Source organism: Plectropomus leopardus, chromosome 14 (assembly GCF_026936395.1).
Source record: "Plectropomus leopardus strain MGB_pleo_1.0 chromosome 14, ASM2693639v1, whole genome shotgun sequence".
NCBI lineage: Eukaryota > Metazoa > Chordata > Actinopteri > Perciformes > Serranidae > Plectropomus > Plectropomus leopardus.
The window spans coordinates 8,005,617-8,025,546 of record NC_142189.1 but is presented as its reverse complement, the minus strand read 5'-3'; the positions used below and the strand labels follow the sequence as shown (position 1 = coordinate 8,025,546).

General features: G+C 36.0%; 1 protein-coding gene across 1 annotated transcript in view; it reads right to left on the bottom strand.

Annotated features, from left to right (window-relative positions):
- Positions 1-1,614: 1,614 nt before the first annotated feature.
- coq8ab (coenzyme Q8A, genome duplicate b) overlaps positions 1,615-19,930 on the bottom strand; it is a 29,212-nt gene continuing 10,896 nt past the window's right edge. The window contains exon 15 of the mRNA XM_088087614.1: positions 1,615-2,231. Coding sequence (XP_087943740.1) covers positions 1,944-2,231 — 288 coding nt within the window. The 3' untranslated portion in view covers positions 1,615-1,943. The remainder of the gene's footprint in view (positions 2,232-19,930) is intronic.

Sequence of the window (19,930 nt, the reverse complement as noted above, 5' to 3'; positions counted from 1 at the left end):
AATAATAAATAATTATTGCTATAGTACTGTTAATGGGCGGGGCTAATATATCCGTCAATCTGTCTCTCTATCTACAAAAGTCCTGTCTGTCAAAAACTCGACCGATATATGAGTCAGGCCGATAATCCCTGATTTCGACAGACGTCACTGCCGATACTGGTTTTACCTGTTTCTGGACCACTTCGCCTTATTTTTCATCAAAAATGATATATAATTCAATTTTCGTGCCTTAATTCATTATATAACATCTTAAATAGTGTCTAAACTGTATGAATCTACAGGAAAAATGACATTTTATGACATAAAATAAAATAAAATATAAGTTCATATTTTGGTTTGCTCTGCTAATATAAGTTATATATATACCTTAGATACACGTTTAAACAAAATTTGGTGTTGTTATTTGTATTTTAACCTTTTAAAACGTAATTTTATATCTTCATCTTTTACTTTTACACAACTTCCTGTCTCTCATCTCAACTTCCTGTCTCTCAACCTAACCTCGTGTAACTTGACTGTCGTTCCTGTCTCTCACAACCCAAACGCCTGTGACTTAACTGACTTTCCTGTCTTTTTAACTAAGTTCTTGTCTTTCTCCCCAGGTTCCTGTCTCTTGAATGTCCTTCCTGTGTCAAACCAACTTTAACGATCTTCAGCCTTCAAAATGTCGCTGTTAAACGCGAGGCTCGAGCCACCAACCTCCTGCGTGAGAAACACGTGATTTAGCCACTAAGCTAAACCTCCTACATACCTGCAGCTCAGGAGGGCGCTCACCAACCTGCGGTCAGTGCTCCAGCGCTAAAAATACAACGTAAGAAATGATCCCCAGAAAGCTTTTAATTATCACATCTCCTAAGTAATTTTAATAATGGGAATATAGTTCACTGAACATTTTCCTTCACTTTTCAAAAAAACCTCTACATCTACTAATTCCTTTTTTTGCAACTCTCTTGTTTACTTTTCCGGTGTTTCTGTCTTTTTTGGTGTCAGTAAAATTAACTGTGATGATTTAATGATTTAATTGTGAGAATCTTACCAAGCTAACATCATGTGTAGTATGTCCGCATTGAAAAAAATTCAACATGATCTAAGCAGCTGTCTAATATTATCTTTAGTATGTAGCCAGCAACCCGGCTTTAAACGTTTAACGAACTTTAAAAATGAACTGCAGCCAGACTGGGCTTTCTTACTTAGACAGGCATTGTCAAAATGTGTTGCCACACTGGTAAAAGGGAGTGGGCTTATATTTGAAGTTTTACGGTATGCTCTGGATGTTGCACACAGCTCCTTTAGTAACTGCTTTTAAGCTTTTATTAAAGTTGTTTTCTAAAAATATGTTTAAACTTTCAGTTGGTTCAGGGCCGAGACACATGCCGTGTCTTTAACTTGCTAAGCGAGCATAACTAGCAACGTTTTCAGAGCTGTTTTCACATAAATCATGAGTGCAAGGCACTCAAGAACGCGGTTTAAGACACCGTTGCTCTGGCTTTTGAGCGAACCTGCCGTGTGTTAACGGTTAAAAGATGCAGCATCTGTACAGTCACTTATGATTAATTGTCTTAGCTTCAAAATAATCTGCATTCTCACAAACTTCACAAAATCTTTGACGCTGACTTGTATTCATTAGGAGAATTTATTTTCAACAGATGGCATACAGTTCTTCAAACCATTCAGACAATTATTAGGTCGTCCACAACAAATTCATTCAAACAATACGTACACATAATCTCCAAACATTACTTTATAAAGCAACGTTAGTCTGGATGGGAGTTCTGGTCAATGAGCATTGGAATAAGAAGCACACAGATATTAAATTGTTCCTAAAAGTCAGACATTATTCTGATTTTCAATCTGGCCCAGGCTGCACAAAAATATATTCAGAATGTGTGAGTTAAATTGTTGAACATACCACAAAGTCCTGGTTCAAACAGACCGGTCTTCTGCTAGTTTGTCGTCTCGGGGTGTCTCCAGTAGTTGTGGTAGGCTTCCTGGAACATGTTCTTGCAGAGTATTTTAGCTTTGAGTTTGGAGCAGATGAGGAAGGAGCCGCCCATCTTGCGGTGGAGGGAGTAGGTCTCCTCGGGGGGCGGCGTGAGTCGCTCCCGCAGCATCACAGGGATGAGGGTGTGGATACGCTCAGTGGTGCTTTGAGATCCAAAGTCAAAGGGCTCCTCGGAGGAGAAGGCCTCCCCGAGGATCATCACTGCGTCAACATGAGCGTTTTCCATGGCCTTAGAACAAGACACAGCTGTTAGACAACAGGATTTAAAGAAAAAGTTCCACATTTTTGGAAAAAAACCTTAATTTGCAATATGGCAGAGTAAGATGAGAAGATAAATACTAAAAAGTCTATTACGTTTTTTGCGACATACCGTAGTGTGACTTTTAACTGAAGTTATCTTTCATGACTTTCATGTGTTTTGACTTGACTTTGACTTTAGAGATGATTTTTTTGACATTATACTATGGCTTCATTATTTCTAATTACTCATTTAAGCAAGAATACTATATTGTGATGTTCTATATTTGTATGATTTTATTGAAGATATACTGTCATATGTATCCGATGACATACTACACAGATTGTTTTGTGATTTTTTTATAACAGACTTTAAATTAATGCCATAGCATAGAATGCAGCAAAAATGGCCAAAAACACCATAATATGGCATGTGAAATAAATGACCCAAAAAGCAAGGCTATAATATGGCGGAAAAATGTAAAAGAAAAATGACGTCCCAAAAACAGCTGAAAACACCTCAATACAGCATAAAATAGCGTGTAAAGCATGTCATAGAATACAATATTGCAAAAACGGCCAAAAAAACCATAATAAGGCAAAGCTGAAAACGATGTAAAATAATTCGCCAAGATATGGCAAAGAAAAAAAAAACAGCACAATAAGGCATATCCAAAAAATGACCAAAAAGGCAAGACTATAGTATGGCAAAAATGTCAAAATATGACATGTCCCAAAAAATGCTATAAACACATGAAAACAGTACAAAATAGTGTGCAAAGACACGTCAAAGCATAAAATATTGCAAAAATGGCCAAAAACACCATAATAAGGCATATCCAAAAAATGACCGTAAAGGCAAGGCTATAGTATGGCCAAAATCAGCTGAAAACATGTCATAACAGCATAAAATAGTGTGCCAAGACACGCCATAGCATAGAATTTTGCCAAAACGTCCAAAAACATCATCTGTCATGTAGTAAGTCAAATAGTAATAGTATGTCAAAAAACGGCATGTCCCAAAAACAGCTGAAAACACCTCAAAACAGCATAAAATAGTGTGCCGAGACACGCCATAGCATAGAATTTAGCAAAAAATAACAAAAACACCCGAAAATGGCATGTCCAAAAAATGACCGAAAAGGCAAGGCTATAGTATGGCAAAAATGTCAAAAAATGACATGTCCCAAAAACAGCTGAAAACACCTCAAAACAGCATAAAATAGTGTTTCAAGACACGCCATAGCATAGAATGTGACAAATACAGCATAAAACAACCGAAAATGGCAAGTCCAAAAAATGACCGAAAAGGCAAGGCTATAGTATGGCAAAAATGTCAAAAAATGGCATGTCGCAAAAACAGCTGAAAACAACTGAAAACAGCATAAAATAGTGTGCCAAGTCATGCCATGGCACACAAAGTTTTTAAAACGGCAAAAAACATGCAAAAATGGCATGTCCAAAAAATGACCGAAAAGACAAGGCTTATAGTATGGCAAAAATGTCAAAATATAGCATGTCCCAAAAACAGCTGAAAACACATCAAAACAGCATAAAATAGTGTTTCAAAACATGCCATAGCATAGAATTTTGCAAAAATTGACAAAATTACGCGAAAATGGCATGTCCAAAAATGATCGAAAAGGCAAGGCTATAGTATGGCAAAAATGTCAAAATATGGCATGTCCCAAAAACAGCTGAAAACACATCAAAACAGCATGAAATAGTGTTTCAAAACACGCCATAGCATAGAATGTTACAAATATAGCCAAAACACCAAAATGGCATGTCCAAAAAATGACCGAAAAGACAAGGCTATAGTATGGCAAAAATGTCAAAAAATGGCATGTCCCAAAAACAGCTGAAAACACTTAAAAACTGCATAAAATAGCGTGCCAAGACACGCCATAGCATAGAATGTTGTAAAAACAGCCAAAAACACCTCAAAACAGCATGAAATAGTGTTTCAAAACACGCCATAGCATAGAATGTTACAAATATAGCCAAAAACACCCGAAAATGGCATGTCCAAAAAATGACCGAAAAGACAAGGCTATAGTATGGCAAAAATGTCTAACAATGACATGTCCCAGAAACAGCTGAAAACACATCAAAACAGCATAAAATAGTGTTTCAAGACACGCCATAGCATAGAATTTTGCAAAAAAATAACAAAAACACACGAAAATGGCATGTCCAAAAAATGACCGAAAAGGCAAGGCTATAGTATGGCAAAAATGTCAAAATATGGCATGTCCCAAAAACAGCTGAAAACACATCAAAACAGCATGAAATAGTGTTTCAAAACACGCCATAGCATAGAATGTTACAAATATAGCCAAAAACACCCGAAAATGGCATGTCCAAAAAATGACCGAAAAGACAAGGCTATAGTATGGCAAAAATGTCAAAAAATGGCATGTCCCAAAAACAGCTGAAAACACTTAAAACCTGCATAAAAAAGCGTGCCGAGACACGCCATAGCATAGAATTTTGCAAAAAATAACAAAAACACCCGAAAATGGCATGTCCAAAAAATGACCGAAAAGGCAAGGCTATAGTATGGCAAAAATGTCAAAATATGGCATGTCCCAAAAACAGCTGAAAACACATCAAAACAGCATGAAATAGTGTTTCAAAACACGCCATAGCATAGAATGTTACAAATATAGCCAAAAAAACACAAAAATGGCATGTCCAAAAAATGACCGAAAAGGCAAGGCTATAGTACGGCAAAAATGTCAAAAAATGGCATGTCCCAAAAACAGCTGAAAACACTTAAAACCTGCATAAAAAAGCGTGCCGAGACACGCCATAGCATAGAATTTTGCAAAAAATAACAAAAACACCCGAAAATGGCATGTCCAAAAAATGACCGAAAAGGCAAGGCTATAGTATGGCAAAAATGTCAAAATATGGCATGTCCCAAAAACAGCTGAAAACACATCAAAACAGCATGAAATAGTGTTTCAAAACACGCCATAGCATAGAATGTTACAAATATAGCCAAAAACACCCGAAAATGGCATGTCCAAAAAATGACCGAAAAGACAAGGCTATAGTATGGCAAAAATGTCAAAAAATGGCATGTCCCAAAAACAGCTGAAAACACTTAAAAACTGCATAAAATAGCGTGCCAAGACACGCCATAGCATAGAATGTTGTAAAAACAGCCAAAAACACCTCAAAACAGCATGAAATAGTGTTTCAAAACACGCCATAGCATAGAATGTTACAAATATAGCCAAAAACACCCGAAAATGGCATGTCCAAAAAATGACCGAAAAGACAAGGCTATAGTATGGCAAAAATGTCTAAAAATGACATGTCCCAGAAACAGCTGAAAACACATCAAAACAGCATAAAATAGTGTTTCAAGACACGCCATAGCATAGAATTTTGCAAAAAAATAACAAAAACACACGAAAATGGCATGTCCAAAAAATGACCGAAAAGGCAAGGCTATAGTATGGCAAAAATGTCAAAATATGGCATGTCCCAAAAACAGCTGAAAACACATCAAAACAGCATGAAATAGTGTTTCAAAACACGCCATAGCATAGAATGTTACAAATATAGCCAAAAACACCCGAAAATGGCATGTCCAAAAAAATGACCGAAAAGGCAAGGCTATAGTATGGCAAAAATGTCAAAAAATGGCATGTCCCAAAAACAGCTGAAAACACTTAAAACCTGCATAAAAAAGCGTGCCGAGACACGCCATAGCATAGAATTTTGCAAAAAATAACAAAAACACCCGAAAATGGCATGTCCAAAAAATGACCGAAAAGGCAAGGCTATAGTATGGCAAAAATGTCAAAATATGGCATGTCCCAAAAACAGCTGAAAACACATCAAAACAGCATGAAATAGTGTTTCAAAACACGCCATAGCATAGAATGTTACAAATATAGCCAAAAACACCCGAAAATGGCATGTCCAAAAAATGACCGAAAAGACAAGGCTATAGTATGGCAAAAATGTCTAAAAATGACATGTCCCAGAAACAGCTGAAAACACATCAAAACAGCATAAAATAGTGTTTCAAGACACGCCATAGCATAGAATTTTGCAAAAAATAACAAAAACACACGAAAATGGCATGTCCAAAAAATGACCGAAAAGGCAAGGCTATAGTATGGCAAAAATGTCAAAATATGGCATGTCCCAAAAACAGCTGAAAACACATCAAAACAGCATGAAATAGTGTTTCAAAACACGCCATAGCATAGAATGTTACAAATATAGCCAAAAACACCCAAAAATGGCATGTCCAAAAAAATGACCGAAAAGGCAAGGCTATAGTATGGCAAAAATGTCAAAAAATGGCATGTCCCAAAAACAGCTGAAAACACCTCAAAACAGCATAAAATAGTGTTTCAAGACACGCCATAGCATAGAATGTGACAAATACAGCATAAAACAACCGAAAATGGCAAGTCCAAAAAATGACCGAAAAGGCAAGGCTATAGTATGGCAAAAATGTCAAAAAATGGCATGTCGCAAAAACAGCTGAAAACAACTGAAAACAGCATAAAATAGTGTGCCAAGTCATGCCATGGCACACAAAGTTTTTAAAACGGCAAAAAACATGCAAAAATGGCATGTCCAAAAAATGACCGAAAAGACAAGGCTATAGTATGGCAAAAATGTCAAAATATAGCATGTCCCAAAAACAGCTGAAAACACATCAAAACAGCATAAAATAGTGTTTCAAAACATGCCATAGCATAGAATTTTGCAAAAATTGACAATATTACGCGAAAATGGCATGTCCAAAAAATGACCAAAAAGGCAAGGCTATAGTATGGCAAAAATGTCAAAAAATGGCATGTCCCAAAAACAGCTGAAAACACCTCAAAACAGCATAAAATAGTGTTTCAAAACATGCCATAGCATAGAATTTTGCAAAAATTGACAAAAACACGCGAAAATGGCATGTCCAAAAAATGACCGAAAAGGTAAGGCTATAGTATGGCAAAAATGTCAAAATATGGCATGTCCCAAAAACAGCTGAAAACACATCAAAACAGCATGAAATAGTGTTTCAAAACACGCCATAGCATAGAATGTTACAAATATAGCCAAAAACACCCGAAAATGGCATGTCCAAAAAATGACCGAAAAGACAAGGCTATAGTATGGCAAAAATGTCAAAATATGGCATGTCCCAAAAACAGCTGAAAACACCTCAAAACATCATAAAATAGTGTTTCAAGACACGCCATAGCATAGAATTTTGCAAAAATTGACAATATTACGCGAAAATGGCATGTCCAAAAAATGACCAAAAAGGCAAGGCTATAGTATGGCAAAAATGTCAAAAAATGGCATGTCCCAAAAACAGCTGAAAACACCTCAAAACATCATAAAATAGTGTTTCAAGACACGCCATAGCATAGAATGTGACAAATACAGCCAAAAACACCCGAAAATGGCATGTCCAAAAAAATACCGAAAAGGCAAGGCTATAGTATGGCAAAAATGTCAAAAAATGGCATGTCGCAAAAACAGCTGAAAACAACTGAAAACAGCATAAAATAGTGTGCCAAGTCATGCCATGGCACACAAAGTTTTTAAAACGGCAAAAAACATGCAAAAATGGCATGTCCAAAAAATGACCGAAAAGGCAAGGCTATAGTATGGCAAAAATGTCAAAATATAGCATGTCCCAAAAACAGCTGAAAACACATCAAAACAGCATAAAATAGTGTTTCAAAACATGCCATAGCATAGAATTTTGCAAAAATTAACAGAAACACGCGAAAATGGCATGTCCAAAAAATGACAGAAAAGGCAAGGCAATAGTGTGGCAACAATGTTGTGTGTATTGGCAGTTGTAGCCTGTGTTTTTTCCCTTTCTTTTTCTCTCTCTCTCTCCTTGTTATTGTTTGTGTGTTTTTCTCCTCCTCCAGGTGCTCCAAGTCTCAGGGGTGGGGATAAAAAGCTGAGCGATGATGACGCTCGCTCTCTCTTGGTGTTGAAAGATCATTCACAGCAGACGCGGGCCACAGCAGAAGCAGGAACAAGACAGCGATAACCCTCTTTCGAGCTTCCTTTTTTTTCTGTTTGCAATCCTCGGTTGGGATTAGAGGACACTGGCAACCCAGTTTTTGGTCGTTATAAAAGAACGTTTGTTTGGGGGGGATGAGCTTGTTCCAACAGCTCACTGAGTGGTTGGCCCAGTGATTCCTCATCTTCTGTTTGTTTTGGCCGGTGTGTCCAAATCCCTGTTTTGGTTTCGGTTACTTGTTGGTTAAGTTGTTGCTAAATAAACTAGTTGTTTTTGTTCTGTGATCCGTGTGGCATTCTTTAATGTGTCCGGCCGCTATCTGAGCCTTGATGTCTGTGTATTGCTGAAAAAAAAGTCAAAATATGACATGTCCCAAAAACTGCTGAAAACACCTCAATGCAGCATAAAATAGCGTACCAAGACACGCCATAGCATAGACTTTTGCCAAAACGACCATAAACACCCGAAAATGGCATGTCCAGAAAATGACCGAAAAGGCAAGGCTATAGTATGGCAAAAATGTCAAAATATGACACGTCCCAAAAACAGCTAAAAACACCTCAAAATAGCATTAAAGAACATGAAGAGACATGCCATCGCATATAATGTTGCAATAACTGCCAAAAACACCTGAAAAATGCATGGTGAAAAAATGACCACAAAAGGCAAGGCTATAGTATGGCAAAAATGCCAAAATATGACACCTCCCAAAAACAGCTAAAAACACCTCAAAATAGCATGAAATGGCATGAAAAAACATGCCATAGCATAGAATGTTGCAAAAACTGCCAAAAACACCTTAAAAACGCATGTTGAAAAAAATGACCGAAAAAAGGCAAGGCTATAGTATGGCAAAAATGCCAAAATATGACACCTCCCAAAAACAGCTAAAAACACCTCAAAATAGCATGAAATGGCATGAAAAAACATGCCATAGCATAGAATGTTGCAAAAATGGCCAAAAACACCATAAAAATGCATGTTGAAAAAAATGACCGAAAAAAGCCAAGGCTATAGTATGGCAAAAATGTCAAAATATGACACATCCCAAAAACAGCTAAAAACACCTCAAAATAGCATTAAATGGCATGACGAGACATGCCATCGCATATAATGTTGCAATAACTGCCAAAAACACCTTAAAAACGCATGTTGAAAAAAATGACCGAAAAAAAGCCAAGGCTATAGTATGGCAAAAATGTCAAAATATGACACATCCCAAAAACAGCTAAAAACACCTCAAAATAGCATTAAATGGCATGAAAAAACATGCCATAGCATAGAATGTTGCAAAAACGGACAAAAACAACAGAAAAACGAATGGAGAAAAAATGACCACAAAAGGCAAGGCTATAGTATGGCAAAAATGTCAAAATATGACACGTCCCAAAAACAGCTAAAAACACCTCAAAATAGCATTAAAGAACATGAAGAGACATGCCATCGCATATAATGTTGCAATAACTGCCAAAAACACCTGAAAAACGCATGGTGAAAAAATGACCACAAAAGGCAAGGCTATAGTATGGCAAAAATGCCAAAATATGACACCTCCCAAAAACAGCTAAAAACACCTCAAAATAGCATGAAATGGCATGAAAAAACATGCCATAGCATAGAATGTTGCAAAAACAGCCAAAAACACCTTAAAAACGCATGTTGAAAAAAATGACCGAAAAAAGGCAAGGCTATAGTATGGCAAAAATGCCAAAATATGACACCTCCCAAAAACAGCTAAAAACACCTCAAAATAGCATGAAATGGCATGAAAAAACATGCCATAGCATAGAATGTTGCAAAAACTGCCAAAAACACCATAAAAACGCATGTTGAAAAAAATGACCGAAAAAAGGCAAGGCTATAGTATGGCAAAAATGTCAAAATATGACACATCCCAAAAACAGCTAAAAACACCTCAAAATAGCATTAAATGGCATGAAAAAACATGCCATAGCATAGAATGTTGCAAAAACGGCCAAAAACACCTGAAAAATGCATGTTGAAAAAAATGACCGAAAAAAAGGCAAGGCTATAGTATGGCAAAAATGTCAAAATATGACACGTCCCAAAAACAGCTAAAAACACCTCAAAATAGCATTAAAGAACATGAAGAGACATGCCATCGCATATAATGTTGCAATAACTGCCAAAAACACCTGAAAAATGCATGTTGAAAAAAATGACCGAAAAAAGGCAAGGCTATAGTATGGCAAAAATGCCAAAATATGACACCTCCCAAAAACAGCTAAAAACACCTCAAAACAGCATTAAATAACATGACGAGACATGCCATAGCATATAATGTTGCAATAACTGCCAAAAACACCTTAAAAACGCATGGTGAAAAAATGACCGAAAAAAGGCAAGGCTATAGTATGGCAAAAATGCCAAAATATGACACCTCCCAAAAACAGCTAAAAACACCTCAAAATAGCATGAAATGGCATGAAAAAACATGCCATAGCATAGAATGTTGCAAAAACTGCCAAAAACACCATAAAAACGCATGTTGAAAAAAATGACCGAAAAAAGGCAAGGCTATAGTATGGCAAAAATGTCAAAATATGACACATCCCAAAAACAGCTAAAAACACCTCAAAATAGCATTAAATGGCATGAAAAAACATGCCATAGCATAGAATGTTGCAAAAACGGCCAAAAACACCTGAAAAATGCATGTTGAAAAAAATGACCGAAAAAAAGGCAAGGCTATAGTATGGCAAAAATGTCAAAATATGACACGTCCCAAAAACAGCTAAAAACACCTCAAAATAGCATTAAAGAACATGAAGAGACATGCCATCGCATATAATGTTGCAATAACTGCCAAAAACACCTGAAAAATGCATGTTGAAAAAAATGACCGAAAAAAGGCAAGGCTATAGTATGGCAAAAATGCCAAAATATGACACCTCCCAAAAACAGCTAAAAACACCTCAAAACAGCATTAAATAACATGACGAGACATGCCATAGCATATAATGTTGCAATAACTGCCAAAAACACCTTAAAAACGCATGGTGAAAAAATGACCACAAAAGGCAAGGCTATACTATGGCAAAAATGTCAAAATATGACACATCCCAAAAACAGCTAAAAACACCTCAAAATAGCATGAAATGGCATGAAAAAACATGCCATAGCATAGAATGTTGCAAAAACGGCCAAAAACACCTGAAAAATGCATGTTGAAAAAAATGACAGAAAAAAAGGCAAGGCTATACTATGGCAAAAATGTCAAAATATGACACCTCCCAAAAACAACTAAAAACACCTCAAAACAGCATTAAATAACATGACGAGACATGCCATCGCATATAATGTTGCAATAACTGCCAAAAACACCTTAAAAACGCATGTTGAAAAAAATGACCGAAAAAAGGCAAGGCTATAGTATGGCAAAAATGCCAAAATATGACACCTCCCAAAAACAGCTAAAAACACCTCAAAATAGCATGAAATGGCATGAAAAAACATGCCATAGCATAGAATGTTGCAAAAACGGCCAAAAACACCTGAAAAATGCATGTTGAAAAAAATGACCGAAAAAAAGGCAAGGCTATAGTATGGCAAAAATGTCAAAATATGACACGTCCCAAAAACAGCTAAAAACACCTCAAAATAGCATTAAAGAACATGAAGAGACATGCCATCGCATATAATGTTGCAATAACTGCCAAAAACACCTTAAAAACGCATGTTGAAAAAAATGACCGAAAAAAAGCCAAGGCTATAGTATGGCAAAAATGTCAAAATATGACACCTCCCAAAAACAGCTAAAAACACCTCAAAATAGCATTAAAGAACATGAAGAGACATGCCATCGCATATAATGTTGCAATAACTGCCAAAAACACCTGAAAAATGCATGTTGAAAAAAATGACCGAAAAAAGGCAAGGCTATAGTATGGCAAAAATGCCAAAATATGACACGTCCCAAAAACAGCTAAAAACACCTCAAAACAGCATTAAAGAACATGAAGAGACATGCCATCGCATATAATGTTGCAATAACTGCCAAAAACACCTGAAAAATGCATGTTGAAAAAAATGACCGAAAAAAGGCAAGGCTATAGTATGGCAAAAATGCCAAAATATGACACCTCCCAAAAACAGCTAAAAACACCTCAAAATAGCAAGAAATGGCATGAAAAAACATGCCATAGCATAGAATGTTGCAAAAACGGCCAAAAACACCTGAAAAATGCATGTTGAAAAAAATGACCGAAAAAAAGCCAAGGCTATAGTATGGCAAAAATGTCAAAATATGACACGTCCCAAAAACAGCTAAAAACACCTCAAAATAGCATTAAAGAACATGAAGAGACATGCCATCGCATATAATGTTGCAATAACTGCCAAAACACCTGAAAAATGCATGTTGAAAAAATGACCGAAAAAGGCAAGGCTATAGTATGGCAAAAATGCCAAAATATGACACCTCCCAAAAACAGCTAAAAACACCTCAAAATAGCATGAAATGGCATGAAAAAACATGCCATAGCATAGAATGTTGCAAAAACTGCCAAAAACACCTGAAAAATGCATGTTGAAAAAAATGACCGAAAAAAAGCCAAGGCTATAGTATGGCAAAAATGTCAAAATATGACACATCCCAAAAACAGCTAAAAACACCTCAAAATAGCATGAAATGGCATGAAAAAACATGCCATAGCATAGAATGTTGCAAAAACGGCCAAAAACACCTGAAAAATGCATGTTGAAAAAAATGACAGAAAAAAAGGCAAGGCTATACTATGGCAAAAATGTCAAAATATGACACGTCCCAAAAACAGCTGAAAACACCTCAAAACAGCATTAAATAACATGACGAGACATGCCATCGCATATAATGTTGCAAAAACAGCCAAAAACACCTTAAAAACGCATGTTGAAAAAAATGACCGAAAAAAGGCAAGGCTATAGTATGGCAAAAATGCCAAAATATGACACCTCCCAAAAACAGCTAAAAACACCTCAAAATAGCATGAAATGGCGTGAAAAGACATGCCACAGCATAGAATGTTGCAAAAATGACCAAAAACACCTGAAAAATGCATGGTGAAAAAATGACCACAAAAGGCAAGGCTATAGTATGGCAAAAATGTCAAAATATGACACGTCCCAAAAACAGCTAAAAACACCTCAAAACAGCATTAAATAACATGACGAGACATGCCATCGCATATAATGTTGCAATAACTGCCAAAAACACCTTAAAAACGCATGTTGAAAAAAATGACCGAAAAAAAGCCAAGGCTATAGTATGGCAAAAATGTCAAAATATGACACATCCCAAAAACAGCTAAAAACACCTCAAAATAGCATTAAATGGCATGAAAAAACATGCCATAGCATAGAATGTTGCAAAAACGGCCAAAAACACCTGAAAAATGCATGTTGAAAAAAATGACCGAAAAAAAGGCAAGGCTATAGTATGGCAAAAATGTCAAAATATGACACGTCCCAAAAACAGCTAAAAACACCTCAAAATAGCATTAAAGAACATGAAGAGACATGCCATCGCATATAATGTTGCAATAACTGCCAAAAACACCTTAAAACGCATGTTGAAAAAATGACCACAAAAGGCAAGGCTATAGTATGGCAAAAATGCCAAAATATGACACCTCCCAAAAACAGCTAAAAACACCTCAAAATAGCATGAAATGGCATGAAAAAACATGCCATAGCATAGAATGTTGCAAAAACGGCCAAAAACACCTGAAAAATGCATGTTGAAAAAAATGACAGAAAAAAAGGCAAGACTATAGGGTGGCAAAAATGTCAAAATATGACACGTCCCAAAAACAGCTAAAAACACCTCAAAACAGCATTAAAGAACATGAAGAGACATGCCATCGCATATAATGTTGCAATAACTGCCAAAAACACCTTAAAAACGCATGGTGAAAAAATGACCACAAAAGGCAAGGCTATAGTATGGCAAAAATGTCAAAATATGACACATCCCAAAAACAGCTGAAAACACCTCAAAATAGCATGAAATGGCATGAAAAAACATGCCATAGCATAGAATGTTGCAAAAACTGCCAAAAACACCATAAAAACGCATGTTGAAAAAAATGACCGAAAAAAGGCAAGGCTATAGTATGGCAAAAATGTCAAAATATGACACATCCCAAAAACAGCTAAAAACACCTCAAAATAGCATTAAATGGCATGAAAAAACATGCCATAGCATAGAATGTTGCAAAAACGGCCAAAAACACCTGAAAAATGCATGTTGAAAAAAATGACCGAAAAAAAGGCAAGGCTATAGTATGGCAAAAATGTCAAAATATGACACGTCCCAAAAACAGCTAAAAACACCTCAAAATAGCATTAAAGAACATGAAGAGACATGCCATCGCATATAATGTTGCAATAACTGCCAAAAACACCTGAAAAATGCATGTTGAAAAAAATGACCGAAAAAAGGCAAGGCTATAGTATGGCAAAAATGCCAAAATATGACACCTCCCAAAAACAGCTAAAAACACCTCAAAACAGCATTAAATAACATGACGAGACATGCCATCGCATATAATGTTGCAATAACTGCCAAAAACACCTTAAAAACGCATGGTGAAAAAATGACCACAAAAGGCAAGGCTATAGTATGGCAAAAATGTCAAAATATGACACATCCCAAAAACAGCTAAAAACACCTCAAAATAGCATGAAATGGCATGAAAAAACATGCCATAGCATAGAATGTTGCAAAAACTGCCAAAAACACCTGAAAAATGCATGTTGAAAAAATGACCGAAAAAAGCCAAGGCTATAGTATGGCAAAAATGTCAAAATATGACACATCCCAAAAACAGCTAAAAACACCTCAAAACAGCATTAAAGAACATGAAGAGACATGCCATCGCATATAATGTTGCAATAACTGCCAAAAACACCTTAAAAACGCATGTTGAAAAAAATGACCGAAAAAAGGCAAGGCTATAGTATGGCAAAAATGCCAAAATATGACACCTCCCAAAAACAGCTAAAAACACCTCAAAATAGCATGAAATGGCATGAAAAAACATGCCATAGCATAGAATGTTGCAAAAACGGCCAAAAACACCTGAAAAATGCATGTTGAAAAAAATGACAGAAAAAAAGGCAAGACTATAGGGTGGCAAAAATGTCAAAATATGACACGTCCCAAAAACAGCTAAAAACACCTCAAAACAGCATTAAAGAACATGAAGAGACATGCCATCGCATATAATGTTGCAATAACTGCCAAAAACACCTTAAAAACGCATGGTGAAAAAATGACCACAAAAGGCAAGGCTATAGTATGGCAAAAATGTCAAAATATGACACATCCCAAAAACAGCTGAAAACACCTCAAAATAGCATGAAATGGCATGAAAAAACATGCCATAGCATAGAATGTTGCAAAAACTGCCAAAAACACCATAAAAACGCATGTTGAAAAAAATGACCGAAAAAAGGCAAGGCTATAGTATGGCAAAAATGTCAAAATATGACACATCCCAAAAACAGCTAAAAACACCTCAAAATAGCATTAAATGGCATGAAAAAACATGCCATAGCATAGAATGTTGCAAAAACGGCCAAAAACACCTGAAAAATGCATGTTGAAAAAAATGACCGAAAAAAAGGCAAGGCTATAGTATGGCAAAAATGTCAAAATATGACACGTCCCAAAAACAGCTAAAAACACCTCAAAATAGCATTAAAGAACATGAAGAGACATGCCATCGCATATAATGTTGCAATAACTGCCAAAAACACCTGAAAAATGCATGTTGAAAAAAATGACCGAAAAAAGGCAAGGCTATAGTATGGCAAAAATGCCAAAATATGACACCTCCCAAAAACAGCTAAAAACACCTCAAAACAGCATTAAATAACATGACGAGACATGCCATCGCATATAATGTTGCAATAACTGCCAAAAACACCTTAAAAACGCATGGTGAAAAAATGACCACAAAAGGCAAGGCTATACTATGGCAAAAATGTCAAAATATGACACGTCCCAAAAACAGCTAAAAACACCTCAAAATAGCATTAAAGAACATGAAGAGACATGCCATCGCATATAATGTTGCAATAACTGCCAAAAACACCTTAAAAACGCATGGTGAAAAAATGACCACAAAAGGCAAGGCTATACTATGGCAAAAATGTCAAAATATGACACATCCCAAAAACAGCTAAAAACACCTCAAAATAGCATGAAATGGCATGAAAAAACATGCCATAGCATAGAATGTTGCAAAAACGGCCAAAAACACCTGAAAAATGCATGTTGAAAAAAATGACAGAAAAAAAGGCAAGGCTATACTATGGCAAAAATGTCAAAATATGACACCTCCCAAAAACAACTAAAAACACCTCAAAACAGCATTAAATAACATGACGAGACATGCCATCGCATATAATGTTGCAATAACTGCCAAAAACACCTTAAAAATGCATGTTGAAAAAAATGACCGAAAAAAGGCAAGGCTATAGTATGGCAAAAATGCCAAAATATGACACCTCCCAAAAACAGCTAAAAACACCTCAAAATAGCATGAAATGGCATGAAAAAACATGCCATAGCATAGAATGTTGCAAAAACGGCCAAAAACACCTGAAAAACGCATGGTGAAAAAATGACCACAAAAGGCAAGGCTATAGTATGGCAAAAATGTCAAAATATGACACGTCCCAAAAACAGCTAAAAACACCTCAAAATAGCATTAAAGAACATGAAGAGACATGCCATCGCATATAATGTTGCAATAACTGCCAAAAACACCTTAAAAACGCATGTTGAAAAAAATGACCGAAAAAAGGCAAGGCTATAGTATGGCAAAAATGTCAAAATATGACACGTCCCAAAAACAGCTAAAAACACCTCAAAATAGCATGAAATGGCATGAAAAAACATGCCATAGCATAGAATGTTGCAAAAACTGCCAAAAACACCTGAAAAATGCATGTTGAAAAAAATGACCGAAAAAAAGCCAAGGCTATAGTATGGCAAAAATGTCAAAATATGACACGTCCCAAAAACAGCTAAAAACACCTCAAAATAGCATTAAAGAACATGAAGAGACATGCCATCGCATATAATGTTGCAATAACTGCCAAAAACACCTTAAAAACGCATGGTGAAAAAATGACCACAAAAGGCAAGGCTATAGTATGGCAAAAATGTCAAAATATGACACATCCCAAAAACAGCTAAAAACACCTCAAAATAGCATGAAATGGCATGAAAAAACATGCCATAGCATAGAATGTTGCAAAAACGGCCAAAAACACCTGAAAAATGCATGTTGAAAAAAATGACAGAAAAAAAGGCAAGGCTATACTATGGCAAAAATGTCAAAATATGACACGTCCCAAAAACAGCTAAAAACACCTCAAAACAGCATTAAAGAACATGAAGAGACATGCCATCGCATATAATGTTGCAATAACTGCCAAAAACACCTGAAAAATGCATGTTGAAAAAAATGACCGAAAAAAGGCAAGGCTATAGTATGGCAAAAATGCCAAAATATGACACCTCCCAAAAACAGCTAAAAACACCTCAAAATAGCATGAAATGGCATGAAAAAACATGCCATAGCATAGAATGTTGCAAAAACGGCCAAAAACACCTGAAAAATGCATGTTGAAAAAAATGACCGAAAAAAAGCCAAGGCTATAGTATGGCAAAAATGTCAAAATATGACACGTCCCAAAAACAGCTAAAAACACCTCAAAATAGCATTAAAGAACATGAAGAGACATGCCATCGCATATAATGTTGCAATAACTGCCAAAAACACCTGAAAAATGCATGTTGAAAAAAATGACCGAAAAAAGGCAAGGCTATAGTATGGCAAAAATGCCAAAATATGACACCTCCCAAAAACAGCTAAAAACACCTCAAAATAGCATGAAATGGCATGAAAAAACATGCCATAGCATAGAATGTTGCAAAAACGGCCAAAAACACCTGAAAAATGCATGTTGAAAAAAATGACCGAAAAAAAGCCAAGGCTATAGTATGGCAAAAATGTCAAAATATGACACGTCCCAAAAACAGCTAAAAACACCTCAAAACAGCATTAAATAACATGACGAGACATGCCATCGCATATAATGTTGCAATAACTGCCAAAAACACCTTAAAAACGCATGGTGAAAAAATGACCACAAAAGGCAAGGCTATACTATGGCAAAAATGTCAAAATATGACACGTCCCAAAAACAGCTAAAAACACCTCAAAATAGCATGAAATGGCGTGAAAAGACACGGCATAGTATAGAATTTTGCAAAAACATCCAAAAACACGCGAAAATGGCATGTCCTAAAATGACCGAAAAGGCAAGGCTATAGTATGGCAACAATGTCAAAAAATGGCATGTCCCAAAAACAGCTGAAAACACTCAAAAACAGCATAAAATAGCGTGCCAAGACACGCCATAGCATAGACTTTTGCCAAAACGACCAGAAACACCCGAAAATGGCATGTCCAGAAAGTGACCGAAAAGGCAAGGCTATAGTATGGCAAAAATGTAAAAACATGACATGTCCCAAAAACAGGTAAAAACGCCTCAAAACAGCATAAAATAGCGTGCCAAGACATGTCATAGCATACAATATTGCAAAAACGGCCAAAAACATCATAATAAGGCATATCCAAAAAATGACCGTAAATAAATATAGTATGGCAAAAATATCAAAATATGACATGGCCAAAACCCAAATAAAAGCTGAAAACGGCGTAAAATAATTCGCCAAGATACCGCATAGAATAAGAGTTCGCAAAAACGTCCAAAAACAACATAATATAGCATGTTGAAAAAACGACTGAAAATGCCAAACTAGTATGGCCAAAAACGACAAAAAGGACATGTCCACAAAACAGCAGAAAACCACATAGTACTGATGTTGCTGCTGCAGTTCATGCTTGTTACCACTAGAGGGCGATAAAGATCACAATACTGAATGCAACTTGATTAGACGTTGATTATTATTTCAAAGCTTTAAAATCTTTGGTTCAGAAGCATGGCATTTTGAATAAACCACCCAAAAAGCAATACTATAGCATGGCAAAAAATGTCAAAAAATGACAAGTTCCAAAATCAGCTGAAAACTGCCTAAAATAGTATGCAGAGACATGCCATAGCATACAATATTGCGGCCAAAAACATCATCATAAGGCATATCCAAAAAATGACTGAAAAGGCAAGGCTATAGTATGGAAAAATGTCAAAATATGACATGTCCCAAAAAATGAAATAAACACTTGAAAACAGCAAAAATAGCGTGCCAAGACACACCATAGCATAAAATATTGCAAAAATGGCCAAAAACACCATAAAAAGGCATGTTGAAAAAATGACCGAAAAGGCAAGGCTATAGTATGGCAAATATGTCAAAATATGACATGTCCCAAAAAATGCTATAATACGTGAAAACAGTACAAAATAGTGTGCAAAGACACGTCATAGCATACAATATTGTAAAAACTGCCAAAAATATCATAATAAGGCATATCCAAAAAATGACTGAAAAGGCAAAAATGTCAAAATATGACATGACCCAAAAACTGCTGAAAACAGCTGAAAACCTCATAAAATAGTGTTTCAAGACACGCCATAGCATAGAATGTTGCAAAAACAGCCAAAAACAACATAAGATGGCATGTTGAAAAAATGAC